Source organism: Drosophila persimilis, unplaced genomic scaffold (genome assembly GCF_003286085.1).
Source record: "Drosophila persimilis strain 14011-0111.01,24,50 unplaced genomic scaffold, DperRS2 tig00000002-arrow-pilon, whole genome shotgun sequence".
In the NCBI taxonomy this organism is placed as follows: domain Eukaryota; kingdom Metazoa; phylum Arthropoda; class Insecta; order Diptera; family Drosophilidae; genus Drosophila; species Drosophila persimilis.
The window spans coordinates 14830932-14854142 of record NW_020825289.1 but is presented as its reverse complement, the minus strand read 5'-3'; the positions used below and the strand labels follow the sequence as shown (position 1 = coordinate 14854142).

The following is a 23211-nucleotide window of genomic DNA, read 5'->3' as shown; positions in this document are numbered from 1 at the left end:
GATACAAAAACAAACAAAAAATGCATGTGCTAGATAAATTAGCTTTAAAGGACAAATGGTATGGTATGGCCTTCGGGTTGGATTTGGAGTTGCCGTTTGAGTTCTCAAGAGTCCATATCACACAGCTGTCATTATTCCAATAACTGGTTATACATACAGACAACGGCCACACGGCTATGCCACATGGAAGAAACGACAGCAATGCGCAGTTGTTGAATTTTACAAAAGGAACCAGGGAATAAACTCGCACTCGCACTCACAAACACAAACACAGATACAGATACAGATACAGAGACATACGGCAAAGTGTGTGAGACGGGAGAGGAGGGACGACTCTCACTATAAAATGTTAATCCTATTTTATTAAGTGCACGCCATGCGAAATGCTGAATAAACCCAACAACCACACAACCGACAATGAAGATCATTATGACGACGACGACGACGACGTCGACGTCGCTGTCGACGCTGGCGAGGATGATGCAACCAACAACCAAACACCACAACAACAACAACCCCTTTTTCTGGGCATGGGTTGGTCTTTTTTTTTTGCTGAATGGATCTGCCCCGCAACACAATCCAAACCCCTAACCATATTCCATACGAATACTTATCAAATTTTGCTAATCTAGGTTTAAGGAAAGAATTCCTATTAATTTTGAAAAGCAAACCAGCCAGCCAGTCGGTAAAGTAGGCCAAGACCAAATTCCTGGCATATGCGAATGGCTTTTCGGTTGGATCCGAATGGATTTGGGGTTGAAATTTGCATCAAGTGATTATCTTTAAGATTCGATTTTAGTTCCTTAAACCAGTTCAAATTTACTCAAGGAGAGAGAGAGAGAGAGAGATCATCTCTCCTGTCGCCTTAGAAAGATATATATGATTAATTGATTCTAGTTGAGTGAAAACATTCTGAGATTTGCCCGAAGAGAATTCATCTCTTCTCCTCCCTATCGCTGGCGACGACAACTTTTGGGTTGGGGGCGTCATCCCAGAGAGCTACCTGCGAAGATGATGATTTATCTCGTGTGTCTTGGGCGATCACATGATCGCATTATTCATGAACAAAAGGAAGCAACATTTCAAGGCAATCCAGCAGCTCGCATCACGTATCGAGTTCTTGAAACTCTCTTGAAATAAGCTGAAAATGCGTTTCCATTTCACGATTACGACGATTATTGTGACTAATTGCGTTTGATTGTCAATTGGTTTGCATGCTGCAGGCAAATAAATTAACGGCCTGCCCCTTGGGCCACGGCACCCGCATTTTGGGCATACGGAAAATGCTCCTAATACTTATAGGCACAATCGTTTGGAAAATGCAAGAACAGAGCCGACATTACACCCTGAAAATTGGCCAGAAAAAGAGGGCGATTCGGTTGGGTTTTGGGGGGGTTGGGAGAGCGGGAGAGCGGGTTAAGCGGCGCAACCAATTGTCATGAGGGTTGGGTGGGGGGTGGTGCGACAGGGGGACCTGTGGGTACCATCATAAGTATTTATTTACAAGTCGATTGCTATTAATTCGTTACTTAATTGCTGCTCTTATCGCCTTAGTTGGAACGGGGGAATGCCTGTTGCCGGTTTGTGCCTTGTATTTCATAGTCGCCCATTGAAAATAATTAAAATTAATTAAGACATTCGACTTTGTTCGTGCATATGTACATCTGTGCATGGCCTGTATCTGTGCCGATGGGCGAGAGTGAGAGAGAGAGTATCTTCTATAAATTTAAATCGTCTTTAATTGAACGACTTTCGGGTGACGCTGCCACAAAGACAGAGACTGGATATATCTACAATATACTTGTATGGCCTGGCTTCCCTCCCCCCCCCCCCTCCCCCTCCCCCTCCCCCTAACCCTCTTGCGATGTGGCAACAACTAAGCTCCCTGGGCCGACTGATTTGTCCAAAAAATTCTCGTCAAGCGGCAAATATCAAAAATATGAAACACGTGCATTGATTGATTGTCAGTCAGTCAGCCCCCCCACCCCAGGCCCGACTGAAGGGGAGGGGATTAAGAGTCGAAAGACTCTCTCTGGAACACACACGCACACGCACACATCCTCGATGAGTGCGCGCCCTGCGTGAGTGTGTGTGTGTTCTGGCGATGGCCGCATGTGGGCCCCTGCCAGACAAAGGATGAATGGCTTTCAATGTACTTTAAGTCTCTTACAATAAGTTGTTCATTTTACCAGCAAAATTCAATCAAATTCAATCAGAGTGTTGATGCGATAAACAACCGCGAGGATATCAGGCTACATTCGGAACATTTTCGATTCGAATTTCCAGTTATTCTGGGAATTAAGAAAGTTTGCACATGCGTGACTCACGCTGTCATCTCTAGGGTTCGCGTCAAGGATGCCAATAGATGAAAGACGTGCCACATACGGTGGTGACTCAACCTGAACCGGCTGTGGCTGATGCCCGGCTTGAAGGAAACACTGACTGGCTGACTGACTGACTGACTGACTGATGGACAGATGGACAAGCATTGTTTGTGGCGGCCACACTTTTCCTAGCACTTGCATTAATTTTCCCCCAAAGGGGGGGTGGGGGAAACTATGCGAGTTTTGAGTGATGGAACGAATTTGCATTCGACATCATCTGGAGATGCCAGGGCGGGGCAGAGGAGGAGGGGGAGGGGGACAACAAATCTCAATAATACTCTCGTATTCGTACTCGTTTTGTCTTTCATCATGGGGGCACTTTAAGGGAGATAGAGACCCCTCCCCCTGCTCTGATATCAAGTGTCAATAAATAAACTAATTGTTGATTTCATTTGAAGCTTCTTAAATATTTATAAGCATTCGAATCGATAAATAATCCAACTTATTTTCAACACCAAATGCGTTTCGACTGTTTTTGGAGGAGCGGAAAGGCGGGTGGGTGCTGAGGCGGAGTGAGTACATGGAAATGGGCATGGCTGAGAGACCTTTCAATTTGAATTCGAAATCGTAATTTTTATGGCACTCTGAAATTAAGTAGTCAACCGCACGACACACATATGGAAACAGATCAAATCCCCTTCCAGATGGTACAAATTAAAGATACATATAGTGGGGGGTGGGGCAAGATAGGAGAGATGAGTACCCAACACACACACATGTATCTATCGGAACATTAAAAATAAATTCAAATAATTGCCATTTCAATGGACAGCCACCAAAGGGTGGGAGGGGGAAATCTCTAAGAGCGCTCATGTGGCTTGAATATTTTCACAAGTTTATGGGAAGGAAGGCCCCCGCCGCAGCCCCTGCCCCTGTCAGGATTAAGCCAATTGAATGTCAAGTTCCATCGATGGAACTACAAATGGCTAAAGGTTCGACCCTGTTGATGGCAGAGTTTCGATTCGAACTTGAGCAGCTATGCAGTAAATACTTTAACAGAGGAATCATCCATTGCAACCTTAAGCAGATCTCTCCAATCAGCTGTTGCACATCCCACAATATATACGGTATTCCCTGTCTCTGTGGCCAGACATTCATTATATTTGGAATCGCTTTAATTTGGCAATTTCCTCGAGAAACATGCCTGAAATATGTAAGCAAGTCATTTCGTATCGGCAATGCTCATTACAGACACTTTTTGGCCATTTATGATTGTTCTCCTCCAATATAATAATAATGTATTCCACGATTATCGGCTATGAATCGACTAAGTATGTGTGTGTGTGAGTGTGTGAGTGTGGGTCGATTAATAAAGCAAATGTGGCCAGTCCCCCCTTCGAACGGAACCGAACATTTTGAGTGGAAACATATCGCTCACATATTCTCGATTTGGGTTTTTTCAATGGAAAACGCAAAAACCAAAAGAAAATTTCCGAAAGAACAGTTGCAAGAACGGGCGTGTGCCCCGAATGGGGAGTATTCGGAACGGGGAGGAGGTCAGGGGGAATGGATATATATTGGGAGCGGGGTGGGGTGGAATATGATTTGTGTAAAAGTTTCGACGCTCGGTTCGGGCCATGATTAAGCACTTGGAAGTGTAATTCATGTGTCCATGTGTGTGCGCGCGAGTGTGTGCTTAAAATAGCTGCAATGGAAGAGCGCACACACTCGAAACTAAGACCATAACTAAAATCTATATGGATCTGGGCGATCTGTGCGATCTGTGCGATCCGTACGACCTGGCGACGGCAGCTGCCTCAGTAGCAGGAGCCACGAACGACTACGACTGCGACTGCGACTGCGACGACGACTGCTTAAAGTCAATTTTTGAATAATTACGAATCGTTTTTCGCTTTCGTTGTTCTCTAATTATAACAACATCATCATCATAATCATAATCATAATCGCAATCATAATTTCATATTTGGCTGGCTCTTCGCATTTTGGCGGCGTTCTTAATGTGCCAAAAATTTATTTGTATCCCGCTGAACATCCATCCACAAAACATACACACACAGATACTCGCATTCGTACTCGCGCACAAATGTATCTCACAGCACTAGCAGCAGCAGCAGCAGCAGCAGCGGCAGCATTTTCTATATTTCTCGAAACCAAAAATGTTCTTCATTATTTCTTTGGCCTGTCGGTATTTTGCATTTATGGCGATTAATAGGAAAATGAAATATAGAAAAATTTGCAAAAATGTGTGCGTGAAAAACTGTTGACAGTAGAGAGAAAAAGGTTGAAGGGTTTCTGCGAGGATGATATAAGACACATTCTGAGGAATTCCAGGCAGAGCCACCGGGTTTACAAAGACCAACCCATCTGATGGCACTAGAACTGTGTTCCGTTCTTTTTTGAACTCTGAGAAAGATTATTCTGAATTCGATCATAAATATATGTCGTTGTTTTGCTGATCTTTTACAAAACTCGAGGACATATGTATATGTTTTCCTTCGAAAAACTGCTTTTAAAGGATCAAAATAGAGTGCTCTTGGTTATTGATTGCTTTTAAATGCCTTTAGTTGTATCCGAGATTGAGTTCTTATTCAAGAAGTAGTTTAAAAAACAAAACAAAAATTTAAATAAAAATTTGGTTCCATCTCCAGGGAGCACTTAGGATTCCGATTGGGTTAGGGAGCACACACATCCGCTCGCCGATAGCGCCAGATCGCCAGTTCAAATATCATAATATTTCGCATTCTTTGGGCTTTGGAGACGGAAATGCGACGTCATTCGAAGTGTATTACTGGATGGTTATGGATTCTGTTGGAATCGCGAATCGAGAATCACAAATCGCAGTCGCCTTTTATGGTGGGGCATAGTCAAAACGCCGGAAATGATAGAAATTAGCGATCACAACGATAGTGAGCACAAATGAATATGCAGCCAAAGAGATTAAAGATGAATTTATATGTACAATACGTCGTCGGCTCCATATAGATATGCATGCGAATCATTATCTGTATCTAAATCACCAAACGGCAGAGATACAAAGACACAAGCGGGGGAAGGCACTTGCTTTGCGGCTAATGACTAAGACTAAGGAGCGCCCAGACACACTCGAGAAACTTGGCTAATAAAATATAAATTGGCCCGCTCTGGCTGATTCATATACGGTTATATATGGCGAAATGATGTACGGTGTAATTACCATTTTGCTGGCGTATGTGGGGTATATCCTGCGTTCGGAAATCTCTCCTTTTATCCTGGAGTAAGTCTCTGGGTTGTCTCTGATTTGTTTGTTAATCCCAAGAAAGTGTAAATTTGTGTGTTTTATTTGTTAATGTGGCACATATTCGAATTGTTGCAACTAGCGTTTCTTTTTTTCGTATTTGTTTGTTTGTTGTATAAGCACTCGAAAATTGTTTATGTGTCGCGTGCCGAGAACTCTCTATATATCTGACAGATATTGTAGATATATCAGGGATATGTTTTGCGATTTAGGAAGAACAAAATGCCGGATCGGAGAAACGTTCAGCGGGTGACACGGAGACACTGGATGTTTTGCCGCGTTCGCACTGCTGCACGTTTAGTCAATGACTAAGGGCGGGCAATTCAAAATTTTTTTAAATTCATCAGCGCTGCCGCCGTCAGCGTCGACAGCGGCAAACATACAACAAAAACCCAAAACTAATAAAATCAATTACAAACACACTCACACACAGATACAAACCCAGAGGCACCACCGAATGCCGACGAGAGCGTTCACACACACACACACGCACATAGAACGACGCGCAAGCCGATGAGAGCGCTCGGCATCGTTCGGCAACACATCGTTCAATGCACACCCGAAGTTCGGCTATGAATTATGCGGCTGCCTCTGCTCGCTCTTTCGCTGTGCTTCTCTTTCGTTCGCTCTCCTTCTCTATTTGCGCGATTGAGCGTCTCTGTGTGTGTGTGTGGTACCGCTTTGAATGTGGGCCAAAAGTAATGACAATAGCCGCAATTGTAATATAACGTATTTTGCGCTCCATTCCATGGCTTTGGGCTGATTGCCAGCTTGGTTCTCCTGCCTGGCTCTCTCTTTCATTCGTTCGCTCTCTTTTCCAGTAGTCGCTGTGTGGGTGTATGCTTACGAGAGTGCGTGTGTGTGTGCTGCCAAATGAGCCAAGCAAAACAAAAAGGCAAAAATATGCCTCATTCACGATTATCTCCCACCCACACACGAATGCACTGCTTCCTTGTGGGCCCATCAGTCCCCCCAGCCACTGCTTCCTCTGGTAAATTCCCCATGATGCACTGCTTCTCTTCTTACTAGCCACACGGATTCAACAAATTTGCAGCTGCAGCCTAATAGTTTTTCTCATGAGTACCCGGCAGTGTGCCCCCCTCTCTTCTTAATTGCATATCTTATATAATCAGTACCCTTCAACAAATCGTCCTTCAAACCCTATTGCTCACATTTCCAAAAAAGAAAAAAAAAACATTAAGCAGCAAACGAACAAACGAACGAACGAATGCAGGAAACCCTCATGTCAACGACCGTTATTACAGTTACTTATTATTCTCCGGGCAACCCATTCAATCCCATCCAATCCAATCCAATCCCTCCCATACCCATAACCCATCCATAATTACACACAAAAGTTCCATATCGCATGGAACATAAGCCGCAGCAGCGGCGCATAAATCGCAATTAATCAAGTGCAAGAGCCAATGCCTTTAAAACTCTCCAGCTCTCTCATTCTCTCTCTCTCACCATCTCCATCTGCCCTTTCAGGTCCTTCATCTAGTAACTCTAACCCTGAGAATTTGGAAATTGTTGAAACGACGCATTTGCCAGCCAGAACAGAACAGAACAGAACAGAACAGAGGAGCAACCCTCCCAAACCTATGTATGCGCAAAACCCAAACCCAATTTCAATTCCTATCCAAAAACCCAACAACAAGTTCAAAAACTCTACGATTTACAGAACAACAATAATAAGGCTCTCTCTGCCATCCTGCTCGCTCCTTTGGAAAGCTACTACTAAAAATGTAATCATTATGCTTTATCGTAATAATCAGCACCGACAGAGGCGGCGGCTGCGACTGAAGCAGCGGCAGAGGCAGCGGCAGCGACATCGCAGCAGTCACAATCGCAGTTAGGAGAAAAGTTTTTATTCCCGTTATGAATAGGGTGTGAAAGGGTACATATGTCGGGTGTTGAAGCGGGCTCGGCTTATGAAGGAATAGTACTGCAAGTCAGTAATTATACGAAAATCTATTGTAATTACGGGGGAACGGAAGAGGAAGAGATGGAATTAAAAAAAATTTTGATTTGAAAAGGATAACAAAAAAATATAGTACTCTCAATGGACTGCTATGACGGAGGGCGGGCCTCTCTTGGGCTCTGGGAAAACGCACATCTACAGGGTTTTGGACGAAGAAGCTTTCGTTCATTCCGATCTGTCTGTTTTGATGGGTATCAAAATACTTATTCCATTCGCAGTGCAGGACACACACACACACACACAGCTACAGTCACAGCTGGTACAACAATGGACGAAACGTACAGTATTACTAGCCAGAGAAGGAGAGAGAGAAAAAGGAAAGGGACTAGGAAGGAGTATGAAAAACGGAGGAGAGACTAGCAAACAAACAAAACTAAATTACAACAATTCCAAAAATTTATAATTGCGCTCAAGCGAACGCACACTCACACACACACACACACACACACACACACACACGAACAGAAACAGAAAAGCACAAGTTAGAGCATCTCAAACCACCACCAATGGCCACCCCACCCAGGCCATCCACTCGGTCCCTGCCACCGACGACGATCCACCAAACCGACCATAATCATCATCCTAGTCATCATCATCGGGGTTTGCCTTCTCGCCTTACAATTCGCTATGCAGGCGCAGGGCAGGGCGACGCAGGGGGACGAACTAACAAAAACCCAAAAGGAGAAGAAGAAGCAGCAGCAGCAGCACAAACAACAACAGCAAAGCAAAGCAAAAAAAGAAGCCGGCAGTTAAGTTAAAATGTACTTAGAGTTTAAGCGTAACCCCGAAATCCCAATCCCAATCCCAACCGAACCCGAAACGAGATTGTGTGTTTTAAGCGTTTTAGTTGCCACCACCACCCCCCAGCCTAGCCCAGCCCAGACCAGGTCCCAACCCAACCCATCCCTCTCTCGCTTTCGCTCTCACTCCACTCGCCGCTGCTGCGCCGCTCTCTCACAATGCCATTCTTCTCTGCTCTCAGTCGACGTCGACGACTTCGTCAGCCATCTTGTGCGGCGTTATTAAATTTTATACAAATACTAAAAATGAAATCAAAATTTTCTTATTACAATGACTATTTTGAGACCGGGCCACCGCACCCCACCCCACCCCAGCCATACCGTTTCCCTTGCCCGCCCCCCTGTACCATCTGCTGTCCTTTTCTGATTCTTCTTCTTCCTCTTCGTCTGCTCTACTACTTGTTCTTCTTCCTTGACAGCTGTGCTTTGGGCTTGTGCTGGGCTTGGAGTCGCTTCGGTCTTCGGGTTTTGAGTCTCGCTCATCGAATGGGTTGAAAAGGGGAGAGAACATTTCATTATACCCTTCAAAGGAGAGGTAAGGTATATTCCTAGAAGAAGGAGAACGTCTTGGTTGACTAATGGAGGGTCTACTGGAACTATGGGACTACACCGGACTACCATTCACCTACCATTCGCCAGCAACGATAATTCACTGATAGATATCTGTAGATATCAATGAGCAAAAGTATTGTTCCTTCAAACACTATACCACTATCTGGAACTTAAGATAAACATAAGGCTAGTTTTTGCATAAATCTGTTGATCATGAATGAGTTTCAACTAAAATTTTCGTTTCTCGTCCCACAAAATTGTTCCACATATCCATAAAACCATTTCAAGGCTATCAAAATAGTCGGTTTTCCTTTCGATTCTGAATCATTTCATTTTTGTTTTCCCCTTTTACTAGATATTTGTTTGTGTGTGTGTTTTTGTGGAATGAAATGGTACTTATGCCACTACTTATCGACTGCATTCATTGTTGGGAAGAGGAAAACGTAAAAGTTTTTAGTTTTTGGCTGTTGACCCCCACCCCTACAGCCCTACACCCCAGGGACCTCAACCCTTTTAGTCTCACACCCGCCTTGTCCAGGAAAACTTTCTCTGGATGGAAGTCCTGCAAGCCGTCCAAAGATAAATTCATAAAATTCAATTAAAAAATTTCAAATAATAGGAAATCAAGAAGTAAAAAATATAACCAGTGAATGGAAAATGTTTTATGGCTTCCTGTTGCAACTAAATCGGTGAATCGAACTACCTAACAACAAAAAATACCAAATAAACAAGAATTTACCTGAAGATACTTAAAATTTAAATTAAATATTGGGAAAAAGGTTCTGCCTAAACAAATCTTGGCCTGATAAGCAGCAGCCCAGAGCCGAAAAGAAAGAAATTCCAATGATAGGATATACGACGGACCCAAGGACAAGTGATGAATAATACCAATCACGTACGACGGACAGCGACAGCGACAGCTACACGGAATGGATAGGTTATGGGAGGGCCGGTAATGGGCAGGGGAGCGGAGCGGAGCCCACCTTCGTGGCCTAATCAAAAGAGCATTGTAAACTAAGCCAAGACAAGACAAGAGAGGCATTCCAATGCTGAAAGGATCGTCAAATGCCGAGCCAAAGATCAGGCAAAAGGTCTGCGGCGAGAACGAGAACAAAAATGCGTAATCTCACACCAAAAAAAAATACATATAAAAATGCTATGCTGCAGACAGAAACAACAAATTAAGTGCCAACAGAGAGAAAGAGAGGGAGAGAGAAGAGAAGAGAACTACACACCTACACCGCACCTTTATGGTTATATCCAAGGTATATTTACACAAGGTGGAAGCACAGCAAGACAGCGCTCTTAAGATGGGAAACAGGAGGGAGGTAAGCCTACGCTTCGGAGGTATGCCAGACCTTTTTTGAATCTATCTTGGACATATCTACATAAATCTACGAAATGAAAACATTTTTCATGCGCCTGAAAGACTGTCAGAAAGAGAGAGAGAATCCATTGGGTGATCCATTGGGAGACAATTAGTTGAGCCGAGAGACAGGCTTCCATCTTCCATCCAGCAATCTGGTACGTCTCTCGTACGTCAAAAGGTCAAGCCGACTCTTTGATATTGGAAGCATTGATCTATTGTCTGTTCGGTTATCCCGCTCGCACTCTCGTAACTGCATTTTATACGGTTCGTCGTTCTTAGTGCGATTCCTTTTATTTCGTTGTTCTCCTAACTCTCCCCCCTCCTCGTTCTCTGGTTCTTTCTTTCGTTCTTTCGTTTTTTCGTTTTTAGTGAGTTGCTTCGTCAAAATGATTGATTTGTAGGTGATGAATTACAACAACTACATTCTAAGGTCGGGTTAGTTAGGAGAGCCCACCACCACCACCACCAGCAACCGTAAGGCATCCAGGGAAGAGAGAAAGACGGATAGATGGGATAGCCGGGCATAGATAGATAGATGGATAGATGGATGTGTGAGAAAGGTACGCGAGAGTAGGAGTATATGGGACATAGTGAGGATTAAATACGAAATTTTCCATTTAAAAATATCTCTCTCATTGTTCGCATTCGTTTTTTGTTTTGTTTTGTTTTGTTACACTCTGCCTCCCTTTTTGGTTATGGTTTGCTCATTTTCTTTTTCTTGTTTTCTTTTTAGGGGGAGAGGGAGGGAGGTGCAGCTTAAAACGTTTTTCACAGATAAAACTGATATCGGGGATTTGGGAAAATTAATTATTGCCAGCCAGCCATAAGGAATGGACAATGACAACAATATAGGCGAGTCATCTGCGAGAGGGATTGTCATTTAGTTGATGAACTCCACTCCATGTACATGTAACCAAGGAAAGGACTTTACTTGCGGCAGGGGGATGGGGGATCTCTGGCTAAGATAAAGAGAAATCCCATTAAGTTTGAACATTTCTTCATTTTTTACAAAGTAATCGTCGGTCGCTGAGATGGGGATTCAAGGGAGTGGTGCTTTCTTTGAATAAAAGTGAATTTTCTGAACATAAAGGGAATGGAAAGGAATGGTATGAAATGGTAATAATCGTCTTTTATTTCAGGATATTCCAATAGCTCTTTAGAATATTTCTATTCGTTGAATTAATACTACAATATTTGTTTAGAACTCTTTGATTTGAGAAAACCTTTCATATCTCTAGCCTCCAATCATTCCATTTCAACAACTCTATTCCACCAATTCTGTACGCACCGCCTCTGGTCCACACCCCCGTGAACTGCAGTTCCAATTGCCGTGACTGGTCGCAACTAATTTGCACATCTTTCCACAGTTTAATGCATCATTTCGGGATTTCCCCCAGTTGCCATTTGGAATTCAAAAGTAGCAAGCAACCCTCTTCGGTCGAGGGTGTACTCGGTGGTTCAATGGGAATGTTGTAACCCATAAGACAATGGCTTTGATTTCAATATAAATTTACAAACGCCTCACTGGGTAATATGTACGAGTGAGAACCAGGAGGAAGGCAGGCGGGTGGCAAGGGGGAGGGACGGGATGGTAGACAAAGTTCGTTAATAAAAATCTATATTGTAGCTGAGAAAATTCAAATGGCTTCGTCGTGGCAATCAAAAATATTTAGCCCATTAATACAGTTACACAATGGCTGGCCATATATATATGTACAGCACTGTACATATGTATGTATATACACTTAGATATTATAATGATTATTGCCTTGGTTATCCCTCACAAAAGTTCCTTACCCCATTCTATTACGTATCTCGGGGTAAATATCTAAACTCGACTCGACTCTCTGCCGCTGACTTTGTATCTTTCGAGTATCTCATTGTGTGTGTGTGTGTGTGTGTGCAACCCTGCAACAACTGTGGAGTGGAGTGGAGTATCTCTGTATGTCACTGTTGTTCCGTTCCACGTTGCTAAATATGTAAATACATTTGCCTAACTTTAGAGCCGAGGTCTGGGCATGATTGTGATTTGGAAATCTCTCCTCAATCAGCACACAAAGACGACAAAAGGAAAATTGAAATACGTTTTCAGTCTTGTATTTGAAATTCAAATGTGGTACAGTTTTTACCTAGACATCTAGATGCAGATATGCAGATAATTTTCATAACTTTGTGCCTCTGTTGTCCTTCAAAATCCACCCACTTTCCACTCGTGTCAGTGGAAATTGTGTGATTGTCAGAGATTTTAATTTGTTTAATAATTGGGCTGAAACCCCCCTGGGAGGAATGGAATGGGACGGTAGATAGATCTGTCATATGAGGGATGGTTGCAACATTAATTGCATTGCAACTAAGTGAACGGGGGGATGCCTCTTTGGGACACCTGTCCAAATGGAAATTCGATCTTCAAACGAATACTGGATCTGTAGACTTATCTCTGTATAATCTTCAAACAAAAGACTAAGGGCCAAGGGCCAAGGGCAGCTGCGCAGTTTTTGGCAAAAGGACGAACGAAGGAGGAAATCTAGTTCCTAAAACTACGCATATAAGGCAGATGGGAAGGGCCGGCAGCCCAAGCCAAGTAGGAAACAAAGACGCATTTAGTTTGGCTTTCAGGACACGCAGTTTCATCCCGTTTTCCACGCTTTGTTTATGTTTTTCTGTTTAGCCTAAGACGTGGCTTGGATGAGGACTACGACGGAGAAGGGAAACACAAGCACTCACACACACACACATAGAGATCTCTCGGGGCATTAGACGCTCTTATTATACTCACTCGTGCGCCCTCTGTTCCTGCTCCTGCTCCTATTCCTACGCAAAACAAGGAAACCATAAACCATTAACATGAAAAAAAGGATAACGTGTTCCTTTTGTTATCTCTTCCCCCACCTACCAGTCGCAGTCGCAGTCACAGTTTTATTCTCTCTTCCTCGCCCTATGTGTGTGTGTTGTTTGCACAAGACGCAAAAATTTTTACCAGGAACATGATGATGTACAACAACGAACGATAAATAAAACAAATCCAAAGCAAACTCTGCCTCAAGGTACGAATTATATTGCTCAGGTAGTCAGCGATCACAGACTTCTCTCTCACTCTCTATCTCTCTCTCTCTCTCTCTCTCTCTATCTCTCTCCTGCTTTGCGTTTTGGGGTGTTCAAATTTAGTTTCGGTTTCGGTTTTTGCGTGCGATTTTGTTGCCATTGGAATTTTATTCCTGGTGTGGATTTACGAGTACAGTTGATCTTGGGATCGGAAATGTTATTCGATAGGAGGAATCTTCCTTCTTGAGAGATTTGTGTATTCTACTTATTCAGGTTTTTTTTTGTGTGTGTTTGTGAAACTGAATAAGGACTAAGGACATTGCAGAGCTTTAATGCCGCTTTGTCTGGGCATTCTAGTTTTGCAGTTTGAAAAGATTATAAATGCTAGAGGATTCGATGACTTTAATTGAAGTTCCTTCTTTGTATTCTTTCTATTGAAACTGCTTTTAGGAAGGGGGAAACTGGTATATCAAGTACGAATCCCACAGCTGTTTTTCTCTCTTAGAACAATCCTTAGAACAGAGGATGAGGGAAAAGTGGTGGAGCTGACAGTTATAGAAAGCTAAATTTATAAAAATAACAGTTGTGATTTCCAGCCTTCTGTCTTCTTCCGCCCATGCTTGTAGTGGGGTGTCAATCAAATTCCTGGCACTCTCGTTTCTCCATCATCTCTGCTTACTATACTCCTTTTCTCTTCCGCTTTGGGCTGTCCCGTCTCGAGGCTCAACATGTGTTCTCACAGGCCGCCACCAACTGTTGACATCTCAAACTTTTGGTAGCTGCTGCTCCTCCTCTGCTGTTGTCGGGCAGACACTGGCAGCAGCCGCATGTGCAGGAGAGAGCGTTGGGCAATCCTGTTGTGACATGTCCCAACACGTTTGTCGTTGAGTCGCACACGACAGACACATGCCATCGGTTGTTGTTGCATATTTAGTGGCATTTAGCTGTCCTCCATCCTCCATCCCACATCCTCATCACGGGCCATAGCCTGAACCTGACCTATGACATTAGCAACATCGGAGCAGAGGCCAGGCCCTGCACATGTTACTCACACACGCACGAGAACGAAGAGAAAAAGCCCAAACAAAACAAAACAAAAACAAAAACAAAGGAAAGACAGACAGAGAGAGAGAAAGAGAGAGAGCGTGCAGAAAGCAGAACAAGGAATAGAGCGCGCTATCGCAGTCTGTCGCCTCTCACCTTTACCGTACGATACAATCGGGAGGGAGGGCGAGACGAAACGAAGCGATTCCTCGTGTGCTCTCAGCATGTGTTGCCTCCGTTTCTCTCGTCCTCGTTTTTGGGCCATTTCACATTTCACACAGCACAGCACGTGAGTAAATGCTGCGGCGACTGCGGCTGTGTTCCTCTTGTTGTTGCTGTTGCTGTCCTTTTTGGCGACGCGTGTCTGTGTGACTGACTGCCGGTCTTTCTGCATGTGTGAGTGTGCGCAACAGGTGTTGCTGCCATTTGTTGTGACTGCTGCTGCTGCTGACCTTCTGCTGATGCTTCCCCTGTGGCCTGACAGTTCACGAAAAAATTCATTCACAAAAATATTGTATCCAGCCGGAGGAGAGCTCTCTCTTTTATCCCCTCCTCCATCCGAATGATAGCGAAAACCTTAAAAACAACTTTTTCCTTATCTTGTCGCAAAAAAAAAAAATGAATATATAGGAGTAAAAAGGCTGCGTTACCGAAACTGTTGATACCCTTTCCAAATCATTTCAATAGACTCCATATGATATAGTCATTAAATTTAGAACGAATAAAATCCTACAGATAAGAGTGCGATTACAATTACAATTTCTTCGCTAACAATTATGTTTAGACTACAAAAACAGTTCCCTACGTTTTCATTTGGGGATCCTGCTAAGAACCTTGATATATTTTTTTAAATATGAGGGACTAATGCAACGAAAATCACAGTCCCTAGAAGAATCCTATCTAATCAATCTGCTCAAGAATCGGAATACCCTTTAGGGTCCCAAAAACGGTTCTCTCTTCTAAAATAAAAATACCCCCTTTGGCTAGTGTATAAAAACAAGATGAAATTTTAAATTCAGTTTTTTATAGGCCAACAACAAAAACAACATCTTTTACAAACTCGAGTTCTTTTTTCTTTTTGCTTGATGAAAGCCAATGGAAAAGCAACAATAAAAATCAAAATGGGCGCAAGAATAATGGATAGAAAAAAAAAAGAAGAAACAAAGTTACTCACTCTGTCTGTCTCCCTCTCAGACGCTGTCGGTCTTTGAGTCTCAACGAGTCAGACAACTTTGAGCTAAGTACACAAATACGTTCACACACACACACACGCACATCCGCATCTCAATATATACTATACGTGTGTATATATAAAGCACCCAAAATAACCAAAAAGCTGGAGAACTGAGGCGAAAAGAGTGAAAGACAAATTGTTTCAAACGTCGTAATCAAGAAATGATTTCCTAAAATATGCGCGTTGCCGAGACTTTTTGAATTTTGGATTATTTCCATGGAATGGAAATCGAAATGGAAGGGGGAAGAGGGAAGGGGAAGGGCTAACCAGACATGAATGTCGCGCAACAGCGAAGTCTGGAATGCCCTACAATAATAGAAGGTTATTATATGTTTGGTACAGTAAAGTCTTCACCGTACATAGATTTAAAATTGCTTTGTATTTCTTTGACAAAATATTACCATAAACTGTGATAATCCGACCAAAAACCTATCAGACCCTTAGCAAAAAGAAAGGTGTTACCATTGGAAATGCCCTGCCGAGCCCAATACACCAAATTCAGATCCTGAGCGAGAGTACAGACAATGAAAGAAGCCACCACATCACGGAGGAGGACAGACCGGAAGAACTTTCCTGTGGCAGAAACTCTGAGACTGAGACTGAGGTTGAGGCAAGATGAGGGATGCGATGCGTTCCAAAGGGATGCAAAATGCTCAAAGATAGTTTGATAAATAAATCTCCGAGCGAAGAGGAGATGAGAATGGAAATTAAAATGAAAATAAAGATGAAAAGGAGTTCCGTTTGCAACCTCCTGATGAGGGGTTTCCTTTTATTTTTCTGCCAGTGACAAAGTACAGTTGTTGTCGTTTTTGTATCGTGTTTGTTGTTGCAACAAGCCATAGATACTTGAACCAATTCAAAAGCGTCGCCAAGCGCAGGGTTGGATGATACTCTCATATCGTATCTACGACGAGAACAAGACCCTAATGGAAATTAATAGAATGGCATACGGAAAAACATTCCCATATCTATCTGTCCGTATATACATATAAATTTATGATTTGATTACACCAGCTCAAGTGTCGCCGCCACTGCTGGTGCTAGCGCTGTTGCTGTTGCTGTACTGTGCTGTGTGCATCTTTCGGATACATTTGCTAATGGCTTTTGTTTATTTGAATTTGACAAAAGGGCAGCTGGCTCCGGCCTGGCCCGGGGATTGATTGGTGTAATATTGAGCATACTCATACTCATGTGCCCCTGCTGTGTGGCGGCAGTGATTCGGATTGCTCAAACTGTGCCTGCTCCAGGCCCTGACTGCCCGGCACTTGAGAAGCAACAAATTGTCGCATTTCAATCGCTCCACTCAATGCTGCCCCAATTCGCTCGGTCCGAGGGTTCGACTGTGTGCTCCCCTCCCAGCTATTGTCACTCGTATCTGGGACATTGTCTTTTGTTTCAATGCCTATTCAGCAAGAGCCTCGAAGTTCGAGTTCGGATCTTCTAGGAGTAGAGAATTGTACAAATCTTATGCTTAATTTAATTTAGTTTTTAAAGAAGGATCCTCTTTGCAGAAACAAATAACGAAGCGTATGTATATCCATCTCGAAAGATCATGCGCTAATATTAGCTACAGAAAAATGTTGAGTCAGAGCTGGAGGAGGAGCACGTAGTGGATGCTAAAGAGGACATTTGTTCGAAGCGAGAAACAAGGATTCTTTGAATGTGCCTGCTGTTCGAGGCGTTTATTGTGGGCGTTTAATCACCCACAGTCGCAACCACCCACTTGACACCGCCCTAGCCCCCACACCAATTGTTACAAGAACTTTCCCCAAGAGGAAAGCTGAGCATGAGGATGGGGAGAGGATGGAGAGCACAGGGTTCTTAAATCGCCATCAAATAATTCCCAAGTTTGAGTTGAACAAATGCATAAATAACACAAAGAAGAAAAGCCTGACAGACAGACATACACACGCACAATCCCAGACCCATACCCATACCCAGACCCAGAGACTAAGTAAATTATCAAAGTTTTAGGCTCCACCCAGATGGTTCTTTGTATGAGTGTAAGAGCACATAGATACATACATATGTACATCGTATATAGGTATTTACTATATGTACATACATTTGTCTGATATACCGCTGCGACCCCAACTGGTTTCGTGTTTAAAGTAAGCAACATTTAAATTAGCGAATAAAAATGTATTATTAATGCGAAAACATGTTTATAAAAGCCACAAATACACTCTCTCACAGACACACACACACACACACAGTTAGAGTAAGAACGAACAGCAATAGAGAGAGGCAGACGGGGAGACAGAGAGAGAGAGAGAGAGAGATAGCGCGCTGTAGTACGAAGGTGCGAGCGAGGAGGCCTACACAATTGTTAAAAAACAAAAGCTATATTCTCGCTTTGTGTAAAGTTTTTTGGGGCGGGGCCCAGCCCAGCCAGCGTCCAAAGAACAACGAACCAAAAGAAACGAAAAGCCAGCCCCATAAAGAAATTAAATGAAATTAATAAATTAGACTCGGAATCGGAATCAGAATTGGCAGCAAAATACGAAAATTTGTAGTGGCGAAATTGGGTGGAGAGAGAGCCGCCGCTTCTCGTTAGCCATTATTTATATGTACATACATACATACATATATGTATGTATATTTGCTTTTTATTCTAACTTTTTATTTGTTTATCATCGCATGGTTCTTATTGTTTAAATGGCAATATAATCACGTAGCCAAAAGAAGGTGCGAGGGCATAATTATATTATGCATATATCTTTAGAATTATTTGTATAATAAATTAGGAAGATTAAAATGATGTACCTATGATTGGAATTTTAGTGTAAAATGTAAGTGAATTTGTTTATTAAGAGATTATTTGTATGATTCTTTAGAAGTTTATGACATCCTAAAATATAGAAGCTGCAACCAAATTAAATATTGGAAATTTCTGTCTATTGGCACTATCCATAGTTTGATAGCTTTGGTAGCTATTATCTTAAAATACCAAAGAATCAACATAAGAATCGATTCAGTAACCGGACTACTCCCGGACACTAACAGCCAAAAAAATACTTCTGGAATCGATGTATGTATATTTTGAACCCGTTGAACCCATTAAAGGTAATCTAACGCAATCCCTTTCGGTAGTCATTTGTCCGCCCTCGCCTTCGCCGTAACCCTCCAACTCCGTATGCCACAAAATGTGCGCCTCGTAAACTAGTTTTGAGCCTTTATTTTCATTATTTTCTACTCTGGTTGTTGGTATTTTTGCAGAAACGTTTTAATTTCAAGTGACGCAGAAGCTTGATTTTTTTTGTTGCGCACGTATTTACATACAAATGTTTCTCACAGATACAGATAGCACACAGCACAGAGCGCTCATACCTTTACCGCATACTTAACGCACTCGAGTGACAATAATTGAATTCATTATTACCACAAAAAATTTAAGAAAAAGAACTGAAAAAGGCAAAACACACAAAAAAAGAGGTCTTAAAGGGAGTGGAAGTTCGGGGAAGCGTACTACCGCTTGGCTAGGATTAACAATGGCGGGTAATTAACCTGATAGATCCACTGGCCTTGGGAACCGAACTCACTTCGAGTCACCGTCTGTCACCAATCCAAGCCAGAGACCAGACCAGCGCCAGAGGCAGCACCGTTCGATTCTGTTACCATTTTTATTTGGCCTACGTGCGGGTTTTACTTATTAGACTTCTAAGTCGAGCTCCGTCTGCCTAATTACCATATAGTCGAACCACCATCGACCGATAGGACCGACTTCTTAGCCACAAAGAGCTATTCTTTGTGCGAGTATACTCTTGAGGAGGGTATTCCTCCACATAGAGTACTACTGTCAGGATATCTGATGATTGTTTCGTGTTCAAGCCAAGTTCTATATACAGCTAGAAATATCATATACCATAAGTTACATCCACCTGCAAGAGTATCTACACCTTCGACTTTTAAAGATATGCCTCATATTGACATGATCTTCGTGTCGCTTTGAGGATAAACTTTTTGCAAAACTAAAGAGGAAAGAGGAATGGAAAAAATCTTTATCAGCGGAGGTCAACAAACTGCGGATAACGTCCCTGTCCTCTGCCTCTCTCCCTCACCCTGTCCCTCTCCCTATCCCTGCCCACGGTAACATCCGTAGCGTAGCTGTAGTATGTGGCTTTCTTTATCAGATAATTGAGTTAAAGGTAAGCAAAACTGCGCTAACATTACGTTTAACGTGGCCAACACAAACACGTGTGTGTGTGTGTCTGTGTGTGTGTGACTCAAGAGCCATAAACTTGGCACTATGCTAACGGTAATTTCCGACCTCATAAAAGCCCATGCTATTGCATAGCTCTGATTTCCATTTTGTACTTTAACTATTCGATAAGATAAACGAAGTATCATTTATAGTTACACAAAGTTTGAAAGTTAAGCGGGAATCACATAATTTTAGTTAATTTTTGGAGAGTAAAATCAGGGGAATGCGTAACCGTGGAATGGTTACAATTCTGCAAAAGATTACGGGGAAAGTGGAATCAAGCTTAAACAAATTGAAATATCCAAATTCTGATTATAGCTCACCATAAATTCACGTTTTCCACTGAACTTGATCACATCCGATTGAAGTACACTTTAGACGTGTATTTTATTTAAATTTTAATCCAATAATCCATTGAAATATGAATCACGTTGACTCTGTACCTGATTTGATTTTATTATCGCAATTTTGGTTCCGTTCAAAGGAAGAATCAAAAACTAATTGAAGTACTGTGTCTTTCACTTGCGATGCCACAAATCACGCGATTCAGGGAACCACACAAATAAAGAGTAAGCAGAAAAAAACGTAGGAATAGCAAGAACTAAAAACCGCGCACTAGGACAGACGTACAGAGAGAGAGAGAGAGAGATGACAGTCGAACCGAAGGCGTCAGAAACTGCACTGAATGGGAAATGCTGGAATCGAGGAATCGGCCAGAGCTTCGCATAAACAAACGTCGGCACATACGCAAACAAATGTAAATACATATGTACGTACGTGTGTACATATGTATGAGTTTATCTATGTATGCATTTTAAATCATAAAACGTTAAGCTGCAGCTGTCTACCGTCCGTTTTTAGCAAAACCGACAGCAACGTGGAAATACATATAAAAAACAAAAGCATTTCCACAGGAATGATCGTACAATAGCAGATTAGGAAAGATTTCACAAGCCCTAAAAATTGCCTTGCTCCTCATTTTCTGCTCTCTACTGTACCTACTAATACTGCTACTATATCCTAAGCTTCTGATTCCTCTTCCTTATTTTCAGCCCTCGCTACACTTGTTCTTCTTCTTCGAATTCGCTGATGCTGCTTCTGTTGTTGTTTTGTTCTCGCCTCTGAAGGAAATTTGCTGACAATTGCAATAGATTTCTTTTTTTTGTATTTTCTCTTGCTTCTCATTTCGTTTAACGGTTGAGACAGAGAGACCGACGGTGCTCAGGAAAGAGGGACAGAGTAAGGTAGTCTTATTTCAATTTACAACCAAGTGACGAAGTCTCACAATTCAATGTTTAAAGTTTTTATCACGTTGTGGGCAACAAGAACAACAACAACAAAATAAGCACACACACACACACACACACACATATAAGCGCTCTCAACACAAACAAACAAATGGAGCAAATGCAGGCAACAGATGCGGGTGCTTCACGAAGGGGGGGAAGGTGGAGAGGGTGCTGATTGGGGGGCATGGACAGGCAGGCAGGCAATATGCAAAAGCCACCGTTTCGGCGGGTCCCACAATATGGTTAATATGACGCGACAGTTCGCTTAGTCAGCCCGCTGCTCGCCCAAGGCGGGCGGTTGGGTGCTGGAGGGGGGAGCACTAAATGTTTAGTAACCAACTGAAATAGTAGCACTCGAGTTAGTATCGGTTCATGAAAAACGAACAACACCAACCACTATGGCGACAGCAGCAGTAGAAGCAGAAATAAAATTGAAAAAATAACACAGAAGAAAATGGGTACCTTCGAATGCCGAAACTTTGGATGCCCTAACAGATAGAGATCTTTGGAGTTTGGTTGGTAGATCTAGAGGCAAAAAGTTATTACTTGACAAATAAAAAAAATAAATATACATATGCATACATAAATTTATTATGAGTTTGCAAATATCTGCTAAAAATCATAATACTCTCTGAAAGAGTATATGAGAAGCATTTCGGTTTACATAGAGTTTCGCATGTAGAAACACGACTTGCACTTGGATTTGGAATATGAATACATACATACATACATACTACATATACATATGTATGTATGGTTGGCTGGCAAGTGGGAGCGGGGGAAGTGGTAAGCAAAACGACGTCAGCGTAAACTGATTACCCCGAAGATCTATTGAGCTGCACAAGCGGCACGTACATGACGTTTTTGGGTTTGTTTTCGCCCAAGACCAGCAAAGAGGAATGGAAAGCGGGAAGGGAGGGAGGGAGGCAGGGAGTGTGACTATGGGAACCTTCGTTTCGGGAGTTTGGTTCTCAACTGTGTAGAAACAACAACAAATACATAACTGCGCGATTACTCCAAAGTTCTAGTTAAAACCGAGAGCATATAGGAAGTCAGCGGTAAGGTTTAAATTACAGTTACCCCAATACGATGATTATGAAATCAGTTTTGAGCTTGCTAGCACGGTTCTCGAGAACTACTTGAAATAGAAAGTGGGTGATGAAGAGAGAGAGAGGGAGAGAGAGAGAACGAGAGATTCACACTGATGAGCGTGCCAGCTGATGTTCTTAGACAACGGTTCTTCTGTTTTCAGGACTAGCCTTCTTCTCGAGTAAAAAGCTTCCCGTGGTTGGCTGTCTCGCTTTATCTGCTGCTGTTTAATCTGCATCTTCACTTACCGTTAATCTCAATCGCTCAATCATCTCTGAGGGCGGCGGCTCTACGCTGCTCCGCAGAAATTAGCGTTGTTTTTTATCGCAGCCGGCAAAACTATTACTGTAATAGCACTCACATTCCATATAGTTCGTATACGTATATGGGTGTACATATAACACCCACCACAAAACTGCACGTTGTGAAATTTAGCTACCAACTAAACCAAACATTTTCTGATCTACATAGAAAATGAATCTTCCAGAGGCACACTCACGTTCCAATACACGCGCAAGTGTCAGCGCCAGCCACCACACCAAAACAAAACAAAAAGCGCACATAACTTCACTCCAACTTGGAATTCCAGCAGACTTTTGCACGAAAATGAACACGTGCTGCATTTGCCCCATCCAGGACGATGGTAACGGGGCGGTTCGGGGAGAAGAGACGGAGAGCTGCGAGGGCTTGGTCTCTGGCTTGCAGCCACAGCCACAGCCGCAGACAATAACAAAAGCAAAGTTTGAGTGCAGTGGGTGACTCACTCACTCACTCGCTCACTCACACACGGGCTCAGCCGCAATGTCCCAAGGTATATTACATAGAAGGTGAGTACTGAATTCAATCTGTACATTTGCATATCCATGCATATGATGGTGTGACACAAAGAAGGCGAGAAACACTGACCCTCAAAAGAGCGACTGCCCAACCCCACATTTAATAGACCTTGCAATGGGCCCACTATAAAGAGGGGACATAAGGAAAG

General features: G+C 42.7%; 1 protein-coding gene across 3 annotated transcripts in view; it reads right to left on the bottom strand.

Moving 5' to 3' along the window:
• Window positions 1-22701, bottom strand: part of LOC6592424 — a 37237-nt gene extending 14536 nt beyond the window's left edge. Inside the window, exon 1 of one of the 3 annotated variants that reach the window (XM_026984802.1) lies at window positions 22475-22701. In XM_026984802.1, coding sequence (XP_026840603.1) covers window positions 22475-22498 — 24 coding nt within the window. In that variant the 5' untranslated portion in view covers window positions 22499-22701. Of the gene's footprint in view, window positions 1-5538; window positions 5863-22474 lie in introns of those variants that run through there. The other 2 variants (XM_026984803.1, XM_026984804.1) reach the window with 2 other exon arrangements.
• Window positions 22702-23211: the final 510 nt, after the last annotated feature.